A 19,691-nucleotide genomic window follows, 5' to 3' on the forward strand; every position below is an offset into this window, starting at 1 on the left:
CGTAATGGGTGCGATTGATTGGTCATCTTTATAGGGCGCTAGGTATATGGGGGTGCTGAAGTAAATCTGGCACCCCCACAGTTCCAATTTATATTTAAATAATCCTAAAATTAAAAATGAACGTAATTCATGAACTAGTATGGTGCGTAATTAAAAGCGTACGGTGCATAATGGTGCGTAATGGGTGCGATTGATTGGTCATCTTTATAGGGCGCTAGGTATATGGGGGTGCTGAAGTAAATCTGGCACCCCCACAGTTCCAATTTATATTTAAATAATCCTAAAATTAAAAATGAACGTAATTCATGAACTAGTATGGTGCGTAATTAAAAGCGTACGGTGCATAATGGTGCGTAATGGGTGCGATTGATTGGTCATCTTTATAGGGCGCTAGGTATATGGGGGTGCTGAAGTAAATCTGGCACCCCCACAGTTCCAATTTATATTTAAATAATCCTAAAATTAAAAATGAACGTAATTCATGAACTAGTATGGTGCGTAATTAAAAGCGTACGGTGCATAATGGTGCGTAATGGGTGCGATTGATTGGTCATCTTTATAGGGCGCTAGGTATATGGGGGTGCTGAAGTAAATCTGGCACCCCCACTGTAATATTTGAATAAATCTAAAACCAATACGGTGCGAAAAACGCTGATAATGGTGCATAATGGTGCGTAATGGGTGCGATTGATTGGTGCATGTCTTTTCCACAAAAGTTGAAGTGGGGGTGTTGAGATAAAGTTGGCACCCCTTTTATATTGTAAATTTCCTTCGGTTCCCAGGGGGTGCGTAACGTGTCTTTGATGGTGCGTTATGGTGCATATTGGGTGCCATAATATAAGATGGTTAATTCGAGTAAAGAAAAATAGGGGGTGCCAACTTTACCGAGCCTAATATTTTTTCGTTTTTCACGAGATTTATGATATTTTTTGGGATTTCACGAGATTGATAATATTTTGTTGGGATTTGACGAGATTGATAACGTTTGGTTGGGATTTGACGAGATGGATAATGTTCTGTTGGGATTTCACGAGATTGATAATATTTTTTCGTTTTTCACCAGATTTATGATATTTTTTGGGATTTTACGAGATTGATAACGTTTGGTTGGGATTTCACGAGATTGATAATATTATTCGGATTTCACGGGATGTATATTATTTTAGCATTTAACTAAATTTATATATTTTTTGGGGTTAAACGGAATTTATATTTTATGGGGATTTCTCGAGATTGATAATTTTTTTTGGGATTTCCCAATATTTATATTTTTCCGGATGGTTTGAATTTCTTCTATTTCTTATAGATTTCTAAAATTACAGAAGTAATTAAATTTATCTTCACTTGTACACCAGATTTCTTAAATTGTTTGTTTAGTTTTCCGTAGATGGCGCCAGGTTTTCCGTATTGACCTATTTGTCTAGAAATTAACCTGAACCGGAGGGACTTAAAGGTCTACAGAATCGTTTCGAAAATTCGGGTTGAATTTCAAGTAGTTATTTCCGCCTTCCGTCACGTGACTCTGACTCAGGCATACTTTCGTGCTCCTAAAATCACGTGGTTAAGGTTTTGAGGAATCTTTTCAATACAGCGAAATACTGATTTCTCAATATTGCGTTAACATTCCAATTATATTATTGCAATATTTGGAAAAAATAGTATAATCATGTAGAATACGTAAACTCGACCTTCTGACCTTTAAAAAAATACCAAATTAAATTGTACTTTTCTTGCTATAACTTAAAGCATATGTAACGTAATTACTCATAAGTATGCCACTAGCTCTATTTCTTCACTAACGGTTTGTTTCACAGATATTGCGTCATCCGTACCCTAGGTAATATTTGACGTCATATTTGATGTAATATTTGATGTAATATTTGACGTCATCGAATATCAAATGCTGATTATGCCGTCGCTCAATTAGCTCTACTTCTGATGAACTGACGGCCATTATTTTAGTAAACAAACCGGCTTAGGAAATAAAATGAACTACAATATACTGTCAAGTGCTGTTAATGCAATTAATAAAGTTTTCGGAGACTCGGGTTCAAAAATAAGTTTGCATTGTCAAATAAAAGAAGCAGGTTTATTGAAACAATAATTGAAATTCAGGTTGAGCTTTTCTGGGGCATCTACAAGGTTGAAGGTTGGAGTCTTTGCAGATTCTTTTGAGCCTAGGTCTAACTCTACTTGGCTTGGTATGGGTTTTAAAAACTTCGACGACTTGTTCCATTTTCGGAAAGTGCTCTCTGAACCGAACCGTATTGGTCATTTTCCCCAACCTTTTCTTCTTCTCATTATTTAACTTCATCCGCACAAACCGAGCGAATTTATGAATTTCAATAAAGCTACATTGGGCTAACTAAAATTTCGACGCAAAAAATGCCTTCTTAATTTAGAGGTTTTCCATTGGCTTAAATAAATATGTTGGTAGCCAATAGTGTGACTCCCAAAATTACTAGGATGAATAAAAAGGTTAAAATCTAACGTAGTCCACCTTTTTACTGGTTCGTGGTGAAACAAACCGTTAGTGAAGATTTTTAAATGGAATAAAGGTACAGTGGCATACTTATGAGTAATTATGTTACATATGCTTAAAGCATAAGTAACTTAAGAAAAATAAGTATGTCAAATAACATTCTAATTAAATTATTGCAATATTTGGAAAAAAAAATAGTATATTCACGTAGAATACATAAATTCGACCTTCTGACCTTTAAAAAAAATACAATTGTTCTTTTCTTGCTGTAACTTAAAGCATAAGTAACTTAAGGAAAATAAGTATGTCAAATAAGGAAAGCTATCACCAAACTGATTTTCAGAGCAATCAAGTCTTTTTTTTTCCACACAGAGCCCTCTAGTGTCTAAATATGCCCAAAGCGAAATATCCTACTACCAAAGACGATAACACGCTTCTCAGTTCGGGTGCGAGTCCCAATCGGAGCTGGGTGAGTGTGTCGGTGTCGAAAAGAGGTTCGATCAGAAAATTAGCATTAAAACAATGGATATGTCATACTTATTTTTATTATATTACTTATGCCTGAAGCAAAGGAAATATACTGCCTAGTGCCTACCAGCCCTACCTACAAAATAGCCACGCCCACATTTCAACTCGAAATGAAGTCTTTATTCAACAGTGGATCTCTAACCTTCACGGTGTATCACCTCGGTATTAACTGACCATGTTTAAATGATGTTTTATTACGAATTACGCGAACTACATAGTTATTCGGTTTACTCTGTCTTTCACTGGAAGTTGGCTCGCCACGAGACACATATGCTACGCAAACAGCCAGTTTCCAGTGAAATATAGAGTAAACCGAATAACTATGTCTTCAGCTTTGAACATTTTCGGTATATAACGGGAGAAATAGTATCAATTTCAAAATCCAAATGGCTCGGTAAGAATGAGAAACAGTCTAGTATAGATGTAGAGATTTAAGGCCGGTATTACTGAAAGCAATGTGGTGGTTATTACTGATATTTATCAATGTCCGAAAACCTTTCTCACTGTTAGACTATTTTGAGGGAGAACCAACTAAAAGGTAATATTTCATTTTTTATGAAACCATTCTCCGCCCGTTTCCCCGCTAGGGTTTCGCCCCCCCCCCTCCCTCGCGAGCCTCTTCATTTTCTTTGTTACCCCCCACCAGGGGTTTCTGGCTTCATTTTAATATGAGGCGTATGGTGGCGCTCCAGTCACTACTTTAAAGCATTACGTCAGGTAGAATTTTAAAGTGGGAATATATTTCTTTTCCCGCCGGTAGAGGGCGAGGCTGATATACCATCCATCATTCTATCCAAAATAGCCGAGAAAAAGTTGAATATAGCAGGTTGAATATTCCAGCAGCAGGTCCCGAGTCACCTACTGTCCTTCTTTCTCTTCAACAACCCACGGTTTTTTTTTAAGACGAGGGCACTTCAATGACGCCATCTCCCGAGTTTTTTGTTCCGTATTTTTATATTGTCTGATTTCCATTTTCTCAAGGGTCGTTTTGCATCGAGATATCGCGTATCTTCATAAATGGAATACGTCATAAATACCTTCCCAATAATTACTTTTTACATATTTATCTCAATTTAATGAAATTTTAGTAAAATTTTAAATTCTTTTTTGTAAAAATGCCGCCTTGGTAATTTTTAATTAATAAAATTTAGTGTGAAGTGTAATAAAATAGTTTCAAATATTTTATGTATTCTAAAATTATCCTGGAAGTAGAACACCGTTTCTTGGGTTTTGTGCGAGACATTTACACGAGCTGCAGGTTGATGTCGCTAATGGTGCAACCCCTGTAAATAAGAACACAGAAGTAGTTTTCTAGCTAGTGCCAAATTTAAAAATTTTATTCGCTCTTGCAAATTCATTCGTATATGAGCTGTACATATTGTAAATAGCTTTATTATTTGTCATATTCAGCTTTTGTGTTTTATTTTTCTAAATTCTATAGTTTTTTTTGCCAAACTTATCCAAACGAAATTATAGTGTATAATATGTTTTTGACGATGGCAAATATAATTTAAAATGTAGCTCGTGAATCCATATTTATGGTTTCCTTCCTGTTATCAAAGGGATTTGTTCTTTCACAAGGAGCTAATAAATATTCATTCATTCATTCATTCAGCGCGTGTCGAACACTTCTACAAATCTACAGACGTTTTAATCTATTTTCTAAACTTTAATTATTAAGGCAATTTTGTCTTTGCAATTCATATATCGTAACAAACTGAAATGTATCTTAAATTCTATTTAAAGTGACGGTTCGAGTGTAGTAGCTGAATGGTATTCGGCGTCGAGTTCTAGTCTCTCGAAATGAACCCGTTCAACGCTAGTGCCGACTTAGCGAAAAATGCAGTTTTCGCGAAGTGAATTGACGCATGCGAGTGAAATTTAGTGAAGCTCAAAGCTACGACGAAAATAAAATTCGTCGCGAAAGTCTCGAAAATTCGTCAAGTGGGAACTCGGCTTTACCGTCTTATGACCGAGACTTAGCGACAAATTTTAATCGTAAATTATAACAAACGTCTTTACGATTGAAAATTAAATTTAAATAAATAAAATAAAAATAAATTAAATAAAAATAAATAAAATAAAAATAAATAAAATAAAAATAAATAAAATAAAAATAAATAAAATAAAATAAAAATAAATAAAATAAAATAAAAATAAATTAAATTAAATAAAAAAAAATTAATTAAAAAAAATGAAAAAAAATGAAAAAAATAAAATTAAATTAAAAATAAAATATGAAAAGGTACACACACACCTGCATTATGTTTATCAACAGAGATTGTAATAGATTTAAGTATTTTTAAAGAGTTACGAATAGTTGTTTTAACCTATGAAACCACAGACCATCTACCCTAAGAGGGACATGTATCGCTGGTAGTAATCTCAATTTCATTATGGCTCGAATGTTATGCGGCCATCTCACGGCAAGTTGAGGCAGTTTTAAAGGTACAAAGACTAACACGCGCGACCATATAAAATGTGCGTGTGCCAGTTTCTACATTACATCTTTTTTATTTTATTTCGTAAAATAAAGGATTTTCACGCGCTATTTTCTGTTAGCGCATCACTTTTGAGACACCCTTTTTTAGGTAGATGCAAGTCCGTCTTGAGGTAGGTGGTCTGTGGTTAAACTGAGAAATCGCCGAAGCTTCTCATTGGGTGATAATATTAAAATATTTCGCGCCGCGGTTACGAAAGGGGGCGATACTTTACTTAGTCTTTTTGGGGCACTACGGAAAAGCATCCAAGGGGTTTTCTTTGGACCATCCGCTGATTTTAAATTAATTTGTCGAACTTACCGTAGACGTCGGCTCCATGGTCCTGTATAGTATCGAGGCAAGTCCCATCCCTGGTGTCCCATATCCGGATACTACTGTCCCAACTTCCGGTTATAAGGATGTGAGGTAGTTCCGGTGACCAACAAGCTCCACGTACGCAGTCCGTATGTCCCTCCAGGGTCCTCAAACAACTTCCGCTACTGTAGTCCCAAACTCGCACGGAACTGTTGAAATATCAACCGTAATTACATTTAAAATAATATTTTTAATAAATGGTGTTACCAAAAGTATATGGTAAAACATGCGCGTGAGAAGTAAGCGTCTAGGACGTATAAAACTAAACCTGTACCATCGTACCGGGTTGGCTGATTTAAATCAAGTTATTTTCCCCTCACTTTTTTTAATAATAATCACTATCAGCTAGGCTAATACCCAAGGCACCACCTTAAGTTATCTAGCGACTTTTAATACCTTTAAATCAGGTGGACGGGTTACACTAACTATTACCGGTAACATCAAAATAATTCTATAAAAAGGAGAAACCGAAGAAATCGGGAAAACCCCTTTAACCAGTGGAATGAGAACTTGCAACTCAACGTGGAAGTTGTTCCGAGTTTTCCTTTACAATTGGCAGTGCCACCTAGGAGCAAGAAATACAAGGAGAACGCAGCTAGCCTTTAAACACGCTAACGCAGTGTTGTGTACAGTGCTTCCACTTCCAAAAGATTATTTTACCCATTCCAAATTTCAAAAATACCCACTTTTACCCATTTTAAATTTAAAAATACTCTAAAAATTCCCATAAAAAACAACAATATAAAATATGTAGTTTAATTATCACAGTTTTTATTTAATTTTTACAAAGAAAAAGACACTCATAGGGACGAAAACAATATTTTTGTCTGCTACAATCGGCAAAGCTGACAACAGAGAAAGAACCTATAAAGGTCTCGACATAAGAAAAACCAGTTTTCCACTTACGGCCAACTTAGTTACACTTTGTCAAATAGGGAAATTATATTTCATGGTAGATTATTTTCAAAATTATTTAAATACCCTTAAATTTCCCATGAAATGTTCAAAATACCCTCATTTTACCCATTACCCTCAATCTCGAAAAAAATCCCTCTCGAGGTCAATTTTACGCGAAAAAGGGTAAAATACCCTCAAAGTGGTTGTGTACACATTTCATTGGACGAGGCTTTACGCTGCACGTACTCTTAAAACAGTTGGGTTAAAAATTTTGGGTTGTTTTAGTTTTAACCCAAAAATGGCTAAAATTGACTAGTTTTGGGTTATGGTTTTTCTTACATTTTGTTCTGGGTCAAAAAACTGGGTCGAAATGTCTAACCCAAAATTTTGGTTATTTTTTAAACCCATTCTGGGTTGTTATTAACCAATTTTGGGTCACATGTTCTTACAACCAAAAATTGAGTTACAAAATTCGCGGGAAAATTAATTATGACGTCACTATCGTAACGATGCGTCAGTAAGTCGCGCGACGCCATATTTTTCGCGCGAAAGCAGCGTTTTTTCGAGTGAGTGATTGTTGATTTCATTCTTTTTACCTTTTCAATTATACAGTGAAGATAATTAGTTTAACGACTTTATTGTGCAGCATCTTCATAATAAATATTTAGGGTAAAAGTCATCCATGAACAGGTCCATTCAAGGTTAATTCCCCAATAAGCCTAAACATGCATGCTTCAAAGTGTTAGGCTTAAGTGTTGCCAGAATAACCAAAAGTAGTAATAATAATAAATAGACCTTTGCACAATTGCAAAAGCAGATTGCGTTCTATAATATATGTTTAAGTAAACTATTACATATACCAAATGCGCCTAGATCGTGGAATTAGATGTATGGTCTTCTTAAAATTATTGAATATGATAATCTACCATAACCAAATTAACTTAAAAATCATAGATGAAATATATTATCCAACCATTGGGAAAAATTTAATTTGTGTAAGCTCAATAGCGAACGGGGCTGAATATCTGATGGTTTTGAAGAAAGTTGGAAGTACGCTGTATCGAACAAAAAACACTACTTGGTAAATACAAAAATATTTCATACAATATCTCTTTGTTTATAACCTCTTTGCGATAAACTGCCCAAGTGGTCAAACACAAAGAGATTTATATCCAATCTAATTACTCATAGAAGTAAAGAGAAAAAAACTTAATTAAAAGAGACTTAAACAGTTTTAAATTCACAATATATTTATTTATAACAACCAACGTTTCGGAGGAACTCTTCCACCTTCTAACTATTAAGCTCCCGAATGTTTTTCGTCCCAAAGTTTTACCATTATATCGTCAGACTTGTAAAAATCCCTGAAGAGTTAGTAATATATTTATAAATAAAAATATTGTGAATTTAAAACCGTTTGTCTCTTTAATTTATTTACTCATACGTATCAAAATTTTTATCTATTAAACCTGATACTTTGTATATATAAATTAATTTTCAAATTTAATAGGTCTCTTAGAATATGAAGTTTAGTAAAAAAAAATCACTTTCGCATAACCGAATTTACAGCCATTGGGTTAATTAAAATATATTACTAACTCCAAGTCATTTTACCAGTTGTACCTTTTAAGTGGGAACATTCAAAGATGTAATTTCTACTACATAGCTTAATAGAAAAATAATCTGATTGTAATATTTCAATTGGTTAATGGCCTCTTTGCGATGAAACTGCCCGAATCATGAAACACAGTTTATGGGTAATTCCCACGCTAACACTTTTATAATTTTTTAAAAATCAAATCAGTACCATAGTATGGTACTGAATTGATTTTAAAAAAATTATAAAAGTTTTATTGTCAGAAATATCCATAAAAGTGCTAGTCTGTGAAAGTTTCATAAATGTTTCGTAAATCCCGTTGATTTAACAAGGGATGAAGATCAAAAACCTCCTTTTTAAGAGCAAGATTTGACTAATTATTTTATAAATAGCCACAATGAGTCTGAAATAGGTCAGAAATAGAGGTATGATATAGAAATTATTTTTCAAAAACATTTATAAAAGTGTTATTGTGGGAAATATCCATAAAAGTACCAAAACCTCAGTTACTTTTACAAGGGAAAGTAACTAAAAATCCTCATTTTTAAGAGCAGGATTTAACTAGTAATTTTACTAATAGTAAAAATCAGTTTGAAATTGGTCAGAAATATAGGTATGATATAGAAATTATTTATCAAAAACCTTTATAGAAGTGCTAGTCTGTGAAAGTTTCATAAATGTTTCGTAAAACCCGTTGATTTAACAAGGGATGAAGACCAAAAACCTCCTTTTTATAAGCAGGATTTGACTAATTATTTTATAAATACCCACAATGAGTCTGAAATAGGTCAGAAATAGAGGTATGGTACTGAATTTATTTTTTTTAAAAATTTTAAAGTGTTAGTGTGGACAATATCCATAAAAGTACCAAAACCTCTGTTACTTTCACAAGGGTAAGAAATCAAAAATTGTCATTTTTAAGAGCAGGATTTAAATAATTTATTTAATAGCCACAATGAGTCTGAGATAGGTCAGAAATAGAGGTATGGTTTCAGTCTCATTGTTGCTATTTATAAAATAATTAGTTAAATCCTGCTCTTAAATATGAGGATTTTTGGTCTTCATCCCTTGTTATACAACGGGTGATACGAAACATTTATGAAACTTTCACAGACTAGCACTTCTATAAATGTTTTTGAAAAATCATATTTTTATCATACCGATATTTCTGACCTATTTCAAACTTATTTTTACTATTTGTAAAATTATTAGTTAAATCCTGCTCTTAAATATGAGGATTTTTGGTTACTTTCTATTGTAAAAGTAACTGAGGTTTTGGTACTTTAATGGTTATTGCCCACACTAACACTTTTATAATTGTTTTTTTAAATCAACTCAGTACCATAGCTTTATTTCTGACCTATTTCAGACTCATTGTTGCTATTTATAAAATAATTAGTTAAATCCTGCTCTTAAAAATGATAATTTATGGTTACTTTCCCTTGTAAAAGTAACTGAGGTTTTGGTACTTTTATGGATATTTCCCACACTAACACTTTTATAAATGTTTTTGAAAAATAATTTCTATATCATACCTCTATTTCTGACCTAATTCAGACTCATTGTTGCTATTTATAAAATAATTAGTCAAATCTTGCTCTCAAAAATTAGGATTTTTGGTTTCTTTCCTTTGTAAAAGTAACTGAGGTTTTGGTACTTGTTGCCCATTGTGAACATCAGTTTATTTATGAGATTTAACTTTTAAGTAATTAAATTAACGAAAATTACTAAATTTGTGAGACTGAACTTTCGTGAATCTAAGATGTATTCAGCCAAAATGTGTAATAATTATATTTTTCACATAAGTTGAACAACTTGTTAAAATTTTTCGTAATTATAGTTTCATTTTTTTAATCCTAATTTCACTGAACTTTTAAATCTAGTCTTTCATTGTTATTTTTTAAGATAATATACTTTTATATAGCGAGGCTGAACGTTTTATAATTTGTGAAGAAAAAAGCAGTTTTATGTCAAATTCCTTTTCATATGTTTTTTAAGTTTTGTAATAAACAATTTTTAATTGTTTTTACCACAGTTTAATATTAGTATTTTGCTGACAGTTGTGGTAAAATACAGGTATCTTAAAAATTGTAACATAATAGTTCTGTTGAGTTAAAATTTTAACTTAAAAAAACCAAAGAACAATATAATTTTTAAAATACAATAATGTCATAATTTAACTATTTACAACAACATTTTGAAAATAAAAAAATTTCCTAAGTGATTGAGTTTGGTATTTATTGATTGTATTCACAAAGGGTAGATGAACGGGCTAGGTTATACCTGCTTAGGCTAGAAAGGATTCTTTTAGGTGAATCAGAGATAGTTTTGATTCTTTTACTAAGAATGTTACGAAGTTTCGGTATATATAAACTAAATGGGGTGTTTCAGTTTAAAAAAGAGCCCAAATTGGGTTATTATTGCAACAAAAAATGGGGTGTTTCAGTTTAAAAAAGAGCCCAAATTGGGTTATTATTGCAACAAAAAATGGGGTGTTTCAGTTTAAAAAAGAGCCCAAATTGGGTTATTATTGCAACCAAAAATGGGGTGTTTCAGTTTAAAAAAGAGCCCAAATTGAGTTATTATTGCAACTAAAAATGGGGTGTTTCAGTTTAAAAAAGAGCCCAAATTGGGTTATTATTGCAACCAAAAATGGGGTGTTTCAGTTTAAAAAAGAGCCCAAATTGGGTTATTATTGCAACCCAAAATGGGTTGTTTTAGATATTAACACAGTTTTGTGTTACGAAAAATAACCCAGTTTATGTTATTCTTGTAACCCAACTGTGGGTTAAAACGTAACAACCCAACTTTGGGTTGCAAGTTCTAACCATTTCTGGGTTGAAATTTAAATAACCCAAAAAAGGGTAGGGTAAATACTGACCCAGCGTTGGGTTACAAAAATAACCCATTTTGGGTCGATTTTAACCCAACTGTTTTAAGAGTGTACGGAAATGGGGAAGACAATTTCCGAATTTTCCCCTTCCGACGGCAGCAGGCGCTAAAGTGTCTGACCAATGAAAATGCACGACTTTTGACGGATCGCGTTCTCCTTGTGTGGGGTTCTGTGTTTGTCGCTCCTAGGTGCCACAAACGGGGAACAAAACCCGGCTCCTCTTGCTGCGAAGCGAAAGTGCTAACCACTCTGTTACCCCACTTCATTCCGAAATGATGACAACTTCTCCTTAAGAGATATCTGATATACTTTTGAGGTTACTTACTGGTCATCGGAAGTGCTGCAGAGCAAACTCTCTCTCAGGGGAGACCATCTGACCTTGAACACCTTTGCCGTGTGCCCTGTCATTTGTTATAAAAGTTAACCAACCTCGCAGTTGCTAAAATTCACTAATGATTTAGTCCATATTATGAAATACCTTGTAACGTCTTTATCGGTTCCACGTTACCGGTAGTGACGCTGAATATACGAATCGCTTTATCTTCGCAGGCCGTTGCCAATATTGCCCTGCAAAATATGGTTTAAAGTTACAAAGTAAAATGCGTAACAAGAGTAACAAATCGAGATCGTTTGAATAGACAAAGAATTTTTTTAAATATTTAAAACTAGTGTTGTAAGTCCGAGGCTTTTTTCCGGAAAATTTTCCGTATTTTTCCGAAAAAAAGAAAAAAGGTTTATTTCATGAATATAAAAGACTAATATATTGTTTGTTTTAAATAAAGTGGCATTTGCTCCTAACTTTTTCGAATCTAAAAGTAAAACTAACCTCTAGACTAGTTGAAACTGATTAACAATGTAACACTATTAATGTTTTGTAGTATGTTTACTGATATTAGATATTTATATCGAAAAAAAGTTAAAAATATTAAGAACCCTTAAAAATATTAAGAACCCTTAAAAAGTTATTTATGTTTAAATTTTTTATTTTTCCGATTTGCGGAAAATTTTTGGAAATTTTTGGAAATTTTTCCGGGAAACTAACAACACTATTTAAAACTAATAATTTTCAAAGGAATCTTTTCGATTGTACAAAATAAATATTAATATTAAATACTTTTTTCCAATGAAATTTACATATTTTTTTGTTGTACTTTATGTTAAGAGAAATCTGTGCCCATTAACAAAGTTGATCAAAAATGTTAACTAGTACGAATTTGGCCCGTAGTGAAATTTAAAAATTAAATTACGAATTTTATTATTATCATGCCCTAAAAATGTCAGAATTCTTAACTTTTAAAGTTTTTTGACTAAATATTCTTATTCAACAATTTAAACACAGCATAGTACCGCTTACTTAGGTCAAAAATAGCTAGAAAAAAATACGTTTATTGCCCTAAAATTATGTATAAAAATCAGGGTTACCACAGGTCAGGGAAAAGTCAGGGAATTTAAAGAATTCTTAAAATTACGTAGAGTTAAATATCATAATGAACTTGTAATTTTATTATAATTCTGTCACAGATTGTTACTTAAGTTCTCTAAATGTTTTGGTCATTTTAATCATTACAATTCTAAAGATTAAAGTTAGTTTTTCGACCTTGAAAATATTGTCCCATTGCAAACATTTTAGGTACGGTAGATAACTTTAAATCGGTTCCATCATATCGTTATTAATGAACGAAAAATAGTTTCCATTTGAAATTCGGGTCGAATATAATTAGAATGTTGTTTACCTCGGAGTGGCGACTCTTAATATAAAGTGAGCTTACTCGTTGCTAGGATGCCAGTCGCATCCGTAGACGGTGGCTGGGTGCCGCATAGAGTGCAAGAGTTTCCCGTCCGCTTGGTGGACCAAACTGTTAATTACATTAGTCAAATATCGCTTAGTAAGTTCTCGGACCAATGCTTCGATGGACGATGTCCAAATCAAGCGACGTCATTAGTAAGAACGGAAGTGTACCATTTCTATTTGCGACTTAGCACGGAAGTAGAAAGGGCTTGAAACCGCGAAGAATATGACGCTTTGTATATTGCAGCGGCGGCGGATTAACTGCTTTAATATGGGCATTTTACTGACGGGGCAACTCAGCTCATTTATCGACGCTCCTCTCTTTTCGCGCTCATTTGAGAGCCTAAATCGGCGTTGGTTTTTCGGGCTCATTTGAAAGCCTAAATCGGCGTTGGTTTTTCGGGCTCATTTGAAAGCCTAAGTCGGCGCTGCTCTCTTTTTACGCTCATTTGAGAGCCTAAGTCGGCGCTGCTCTCTTTTTACGCTCATTTGAGAGCCTAAGTCGGCGCTGCTCTCTTTTTACGCTCATTTGAGAGCCTAAGTCGGCGCTGCTCTCTTTTTACGCTCATTTGAGAGCCTAAGTCGGCGCTGCTCTCTTTTTACGCTCATTTGAGAGCCTAAGTCGGCGCTGCTCTCTTTTTACGCTCATTTGAGAGCCTAAGTCGGCGCTGCTCTCTTTTTACGCTCATTTGAGAGCCTAAGTCGGCGCTGCTCTCTTTTTACGCTCATTTGAGAGCCTAAGTCGGCGCTGCTCTCTTTTCACGCTCATTTGAGAGCCTAAGTCGGCGCTGCTCTCTTTTTACGCTCATTTGAGAGCCTAAGTCGGCGCTGCTATCTTTTCACGCTCATTACAAATTTAACATGATCACTGTTTTTAGAAAGTGACTCCTCAAAAATCTTTTTGATAATCGCCATAAATTAATTTAGCCAATCATAAAACCCTATTTTTCGAAAGCATTGATATCTAGAGAAGAAATGTTTCAAATTTGAACCAACAGTAGCCGCGTTCACACTAGACACTTTGGAACCGTTTTTAAACGGTATCGAAAGCTAAAATTTAACCTTTTCGGTGTCAACTGTATTACGATAAATTCATTCGATAGCAAAATTTTACAATTTGTACTTTCGAAACCGTTTTAAAACGGTCCCAAAGTGCCTAGAGTGAACGCTGCTTTAAAGATATCTTACGCACTTCCGTTCATACAGTCGCAGGGTTGGCAAAAAAACCGGATTTGGATTGTTTTTTTTTGCTGGTTAAAACGGGTTTTATGGGTTTGAACCGGATTTTCTAAAAATAATAATATATGCGTTTTTTAACTTATTTATAGTTCCTATCTCTAGACCGCCTGAGAGAACGTTTCAGAGATTTTAGTTCTCAGTATTTTATTAGTATGGATGGAAGTAGATAAAATTGTCGGTGAAAATGGGACATTAAAAATTAAGTGTAAACATTGTGGAAGTGAAATAAGTGCGAGGGCAGAGAGAGACAGGTATCATATGGACAAATGTACAAAAATCCGGATTTTTTAAGTAGTTTAAACCCAGGGTTGCCACACTTCAGGGAAATCAGGGAAAAGTCAGGGAATTTAAAAATGGGCCTAAAAAGTCAGGGAAATGTCAGGGAATTTTAAGAATTTGTAAAGATTCAGGGAAAAGTCAGGGAATTTAATTTTATCTGGGCACTTTTTGAAGGTAATTTAACTCTAGATGTATGACAAATTCCACGATTATCATTTATTTCCTTGAATGTTTGGCTAATTTTTTCAACATTGCAATAACCTTTTTACTGAAATATAAGTCCATCCAATTTTTTTAACTTCTGATAAAAGTAAAATATAAAAGAAAAATTTTGCCCTTAATAAGTCAGAGAAAATCTCTTAAAATGGTCAGGGAAGACAGGGAATAGTCAGGGAATTTGAATCTGAAAATTTTGTGGCAACCCTGATTTTAACCGGTTTTAACCGGGTGGATTAAACCGGACTGGTATCCACTTTGCCAACCCTGTTTAACAGTCGCCTAAAATGTGGTACACGAGGAAAGACTGTACCAGAGCGCGTCCGTCCCTCCAGAGGCGATCTTTCGAGCGTCTTTCTGGTTCCAGGCGACGCAATAAATGCAGGCCGCTTTGCCGTGCTGTAATGATATTAACTTAGCTCGCTTCGGAATTTAATAGGCGCTTGTTAAAGCATTCCACGCGCTCTTTAATATTTTAGCGTAAAAGTCTCGCGCATTTTTTTTATTTTAGAGAGCTCGCGCGAAATCGCTCGAGCCATTTTATACTAAAATATCAAGACGCGCGTGGAACTTTTGAACAAGTTGAATAAGACATTAAAGGCTAGTTCACACTTAGCGAATTGCCGAGACGAATAAAATTTTCGCGCAAAGAAAAAAGACGCGTTTTTTCGGTCGCTGGCGAAGCGGTTCTCACTTAAGCGCGAAAATTTAAAAACGCTGAAAACAACTCGTGCGGGTTTTTAGTAATGTTTTAGGCCTAACATAAAACATCAGTTCAAAATGAACCAAATGGATGTTCCTGTTGATAATTTCAATAAATAAACGATTCTATTCGTGAGATAATTACCTTTACTTCAGTATCTTGGTCAAGTTGGCTGAGCCGCTTTTCTAAAGACCTAGGCTTAATAAGTGACGGACGGGAGCGGAATAGATCGAGGGAACGCGTTTTCTGATTGGCTGAAGCTTTTTATCGCCAAGGTGTGGACGTCCAAAAATAGAACATTCGCTAGATACCGCGGAGACGCGACTTTAGCGGCGAATTTGAAAAAATTGCAAATTTTATTCGCGAGCGTCAATTTTCAGCGCGAAAATTGTTTTTTTCGCTAAGTGGGAACTAGGCTTAATAGAGTTTATGCTAGCGTCTATTGGCGAGCGTTTGAAATGTACTTACGCTGGTGAATCGCCTCGACACGAGCCCCTTGGCGATGTCCCAGATGATGACGCCTCGTTTGGAGGTGGCCGCCGCGATGCAGTCGATGTCTCCGGGTGCCCAGGACAGCGAATAGATCACCGATTCGTCGCCTGGGGAACTGGTTACCTGCAGGAAGAGACAATGCCTGGATTCACTTAAAACAGTCACATTTGATAGGTCAAGGTCATTTTATAATTTTGAGTGAGTTTATAGTTCTAATGGTTTGACTATGGGTGCCTGATTTACAGTCTTTCGAACAATCTTTCTTCAAATCCCTCTATCGGGAAAAATATGCGTAACAGCGACTGCGCAGGTGCGATAGTATCACGAAGAGCGGCCATTTCTAAAAACCTGTAGACGAAATGGACGTTTCAATAAAAGATACTCGGTTTCTACTCCCCTCTCCAAATTCATCTGGGAAGGAGCTATTTCCGGTCGGTCGGTTAAACGGTTAGAATGGCTAGCCAAAAAGTCATATTTAAGCCAATTGGATACGCGTTTTTGCCCTCATGAGAATTTTGCGTCAGATAAGAAACGCGTCGGCTCACGTGTATAAGGAACATACTAATGTTCATTTTCGATAATATATTTTAAGGTAAAATATATAATGTTACTAAAACTAAGTATAAGAAGATAATAATATTATTATTATCATCCTCTTATGGTATAAATAATTAAAATTATATGTAATATTTTTATAATACCGGGGAATTTTAAAGCTTCTCATGGAGGCAGAGTTAATTCATTTCGTAGAAAATTATCTTTTGGAAAAAAATGAAAACTCATTCCTTTAGAACTAAACATATTACTTTTTCAGTACGGTATGCAACAAGTGTTTCCTTTAAACCAGGTAACTTTTTTGCCATGTTAAGGCTTAGCAAAAAACCGATGTTACGTTCGAGAAAGTTTCCAGCTTTCTAATATTTCAACAAGCACTATATAAATAACTTATGAGTCCTGGCTGTCGGAAATATTACTTCTTGGAAATTTCTGGGAAGATGTTTTATTTAAGCGCCTATTATACGAAACCGTTATCCACATAACTCTCCAAGCATTAGGGTTACAAGGGTCAGGGATATCTTTATCGAAAGGAAATATCATACCCTCGGTAACCCGTTATGACAAGTTGGTCATTTCCAAAACCAGGTAACTCGAAATAATAGGTTTGTATAGGAATTAATTTTAATAAAGGTATTCGCGTTTCACTTCCTTATTTCCAAAAACCAGATAACTCGAAAAAATAGGTTTGTATCAAAATTAATTTTAATTAAGGTATTCGCGTTTCACTTCCTTATTTCCAAAAACCAGATAACCCGAAAAAATAGGTTTGTATCAAAATTAATTTTAATTAAAGTATTCGCGTTTCACTTCCTTATTTCCAAAAACCAGATAACTCGAAAAATTGATTTTCGATAATATTCCTCTTGTGTTTCTTAAGTTAATGTACAAAGATGATTGAAAATTTGTTCAAATTTAGTATGTAAAATATTTAATACATCGGGTGGGATTGTGTGTACTTAAATGTCCATGACATTTAAAATAAAATGGCCGCTGCTTGTGATACATTCGCGCATGCGCGGAGTGAGTTACGCATTTTTAGTCGGAACAAAGATGGGCGGAAGTGTTTTAGAAGTCGAAACGTCCCCTTTAATTGGCCTTTCTATAAATAAACATTGGCCTTCTGTTTAGAGTTATATAAACTCTATTTATGTCTTGTTCAACTTGTTAAAAAGTTCCACGCGCGTTTTGATATTTTAGCGCAAATGGGCTCGAGCGATTTCGCGCGAGCTCCCTAAAATAATAAAAATGCGCGAGACTTTTACGCTAAAATATGAAAGAGCGCGTGGAACATTTTAACAAGTTGAACAAGACACGAATTAAAATTCGACGAGTCGCTCTTTTTATAAAGATCTAACCCGAGGGGCAGGTCACTTCCTTGATTAACGACGCACCCCTTAAAAGATTAAATCCGATTTAATCGTGATTATTTTTATTAAATCCGATTTAATCGTGATTATTTTTATTAAATTCAATTTAATCACGATTAAGTTGATTAAATCACGTTTAATCATGATTAGAATGTTTAAATCTGATTTAATAATGATTAAATCTGATTAAAAAGATTAAATCGGTTTAAAATGATTAAATCTGATTAAAATGATTAAATCAGATTAAAAAGATTAAATCTGTTTAAAATGATTAAATCCTGATTAAAAAATTATATCGTGATTAGTATGATTAAATCGTACTTTAGTTTTGATTTTAATGATAAATTCTCGATTCGACCGATTATATTGATTAAATCTAATTAAAAAGATTAGATCATGATTAGAATGATTAAATCTCGTTTAAATCGTGATTAGATTTTTTAATCTTGATTAGATTTTTTAATCTTGATTAGATTTTTTAATCTTGATTAGATTTTTTAATCTTGATTAGATTTTTTAATCTTGATTAGATTTTTTTATCACGATTACCCCGATTTAATCATTTTACTATGATTAAGACGCACCCAAAATGGAAGTGACCTGCCCCTCGATCTAACCTTCAAAACTGAACTGAACTCCTACGTATCTCGTGACGAAAGCGATACAATTAAACAAGTTCGGCAAGCGTAATGGCTTTATAGAAAGGCTTATTGGTCTAAGGACGCTTTAACCTCGTTCTATCACTGTCTTGGAACCCTGTCAAAAATGTAATACCGGCGTCATGGTCGTGATGTCCCAAATTTTCATGGTACCGTCGTAGCTCGTGGTGGCCAATAGATCGACGGACTCTCCTTTGAATTGACAGTCGAAGATGGTTTCAACGTGACCCTGTTGTAGTATAATTCCGATTAGATAATTATACGTTTTCTCTAGGCAATTGTTCCTACCATTTCCTGTTTGAAATCCCACTTTCTCAGCCCCAAGTCGTAAACTCCGCTGCCGCCGTCGATAAAGAGAGCCACTATTTTGCCCGTTGGCGTGGCGAATTTCTTGTAAGGTCCGTGCCTGGGGACGTTCGATCTGTTCCCCTCTCTCGATACGTCGTCGTCCATGTCGCAGCATTTTGGAAGGGTGCACAACGTCTGGAATCCGGTCTGCTTCAGGCGGATGCTTTCCAACGGCGATTCCTGAGAGACACTCCACACTCTCAACACACCCGTGTCCTTATCTGAAGTTCAATTTGCAATGCTTTAAATACACGTTTCTGACGTGCGGAGGGGAATTTAACGTCTAGATATAAGATGGTATTATTTCGTCACTATGAGCGTTTACTGCTGTTGTTGAGGGGAAATCCTTACATACGCGAACTAGGCTAGTGGAAATTATACGCTGAACTTGTATATTTATGGTAGTGCCGTGAAAATTATTCTTGATTTATTTTTCTCCCCCGTGCAGTAAAGAAGATTCACTTAATAGAAAACGTGCTTTCTCGTGCAGGTAACAGAAAACCTACTCTCCCGTGCAGGTAACAGAAAACCTACTCTCCCGTGCAGGTAACAGAAAACCTACTCTCCCGTGCAGGTAACAGAAAACCTACTCTCCCGTGCAGGTAACAGAAAACCTACTCTCCCGTGCAGGTAACAGAAAACCTACTCTCCCGTGCAGGTAACAGAAAACCTACTCTCCCGTGCAGGTAACAGAAAACCTACTCTCCCGTGCAGGTAACAGAAAACCTACTCTCCCGTGCAGGTAACAGAAAACCTACTCTCCCGTGCAGGTAACAGAAAACCTACTCT

The 19,691-nt window shown here is 34.9% G+C and overlaps 2 protein-coding genes across 5 annotated transcripts in view; one reads left to right on the forward strand and one right to left on the reverse strand.

Annotated features, from left to right (window-relative positions):
• The window catches only part of LOC149945515 (protein YIPF6), a 268,416-nt gene that overhangs the window by 43,175 nt on the left and 205,550 nt on the right, over nucleotides 1-19,691 (forward strand). The gene's annotated exons all lie outside the window — the stretch shown is intronic.
• Nucleotides 1-19,691, reverse strand: part of LOC149945516 (WD repeat-containing protein 17-like) — an 85,024-nt gene that overhangs the window by 41,622 nt on the left and 23,711 nt on the right. Inside the window, exons 5-12 of the mRNA XM_090176585.1 lie at nucleotides 18,843-19,123; nucleotides 18,670-18,783; nucleotides 15,968-16,093; nucleotides 15,089-15,198; nucleotides 13,022-13,108; nucleotides 11,731-11,819; nucleotides 11,578-11,653; nucleotides 5,812-6,014 (exon numbers count right to left, since the gene is read on the reverse strand). Coding sequence (XP_090032711.1) covers nucleotides 5,812-6,014; nucleotides 11,578-11,653; nucleotides 11,731-11,819; nucleotides 13,022-13,108; nucleotides 15,089-15,198; nucleotides 15,968-16,093; nucleotides 18,670-18,783; nucleotides 18,843-19,123 — 1,086 coding nt within the window. The remainder of the gene's footprint in view (nucleotides 1-5,811; nucleotides 6,015-11,577; nucleotides 11,654-11,730; nucleotides 11,820-13,021; nucleotides 13,109-15,088; nucleotides 15,199-15,967; nucleotides 16,094-18,669; nucleotides 18,784-18,842; nucleotides 19,124-19,691) is intronic.

The sequence above is a fragment of the Leiobunum rupestre genome, chromosome 5 (genome assembly GCF_980474605.1).
Source record: "Leiobunum rupestre chromosome 5, qqLeiRupe1.1.hap1, whole genome shotgun sequence".
Classification (NCBI taxonomy): domain Eukaryota; kingdom Metazoa; phylum Arthropoda; class Arachnida; order Opiliones; family Sclerosomatidae; genus Leiobunum; species Leiobunum rupestre.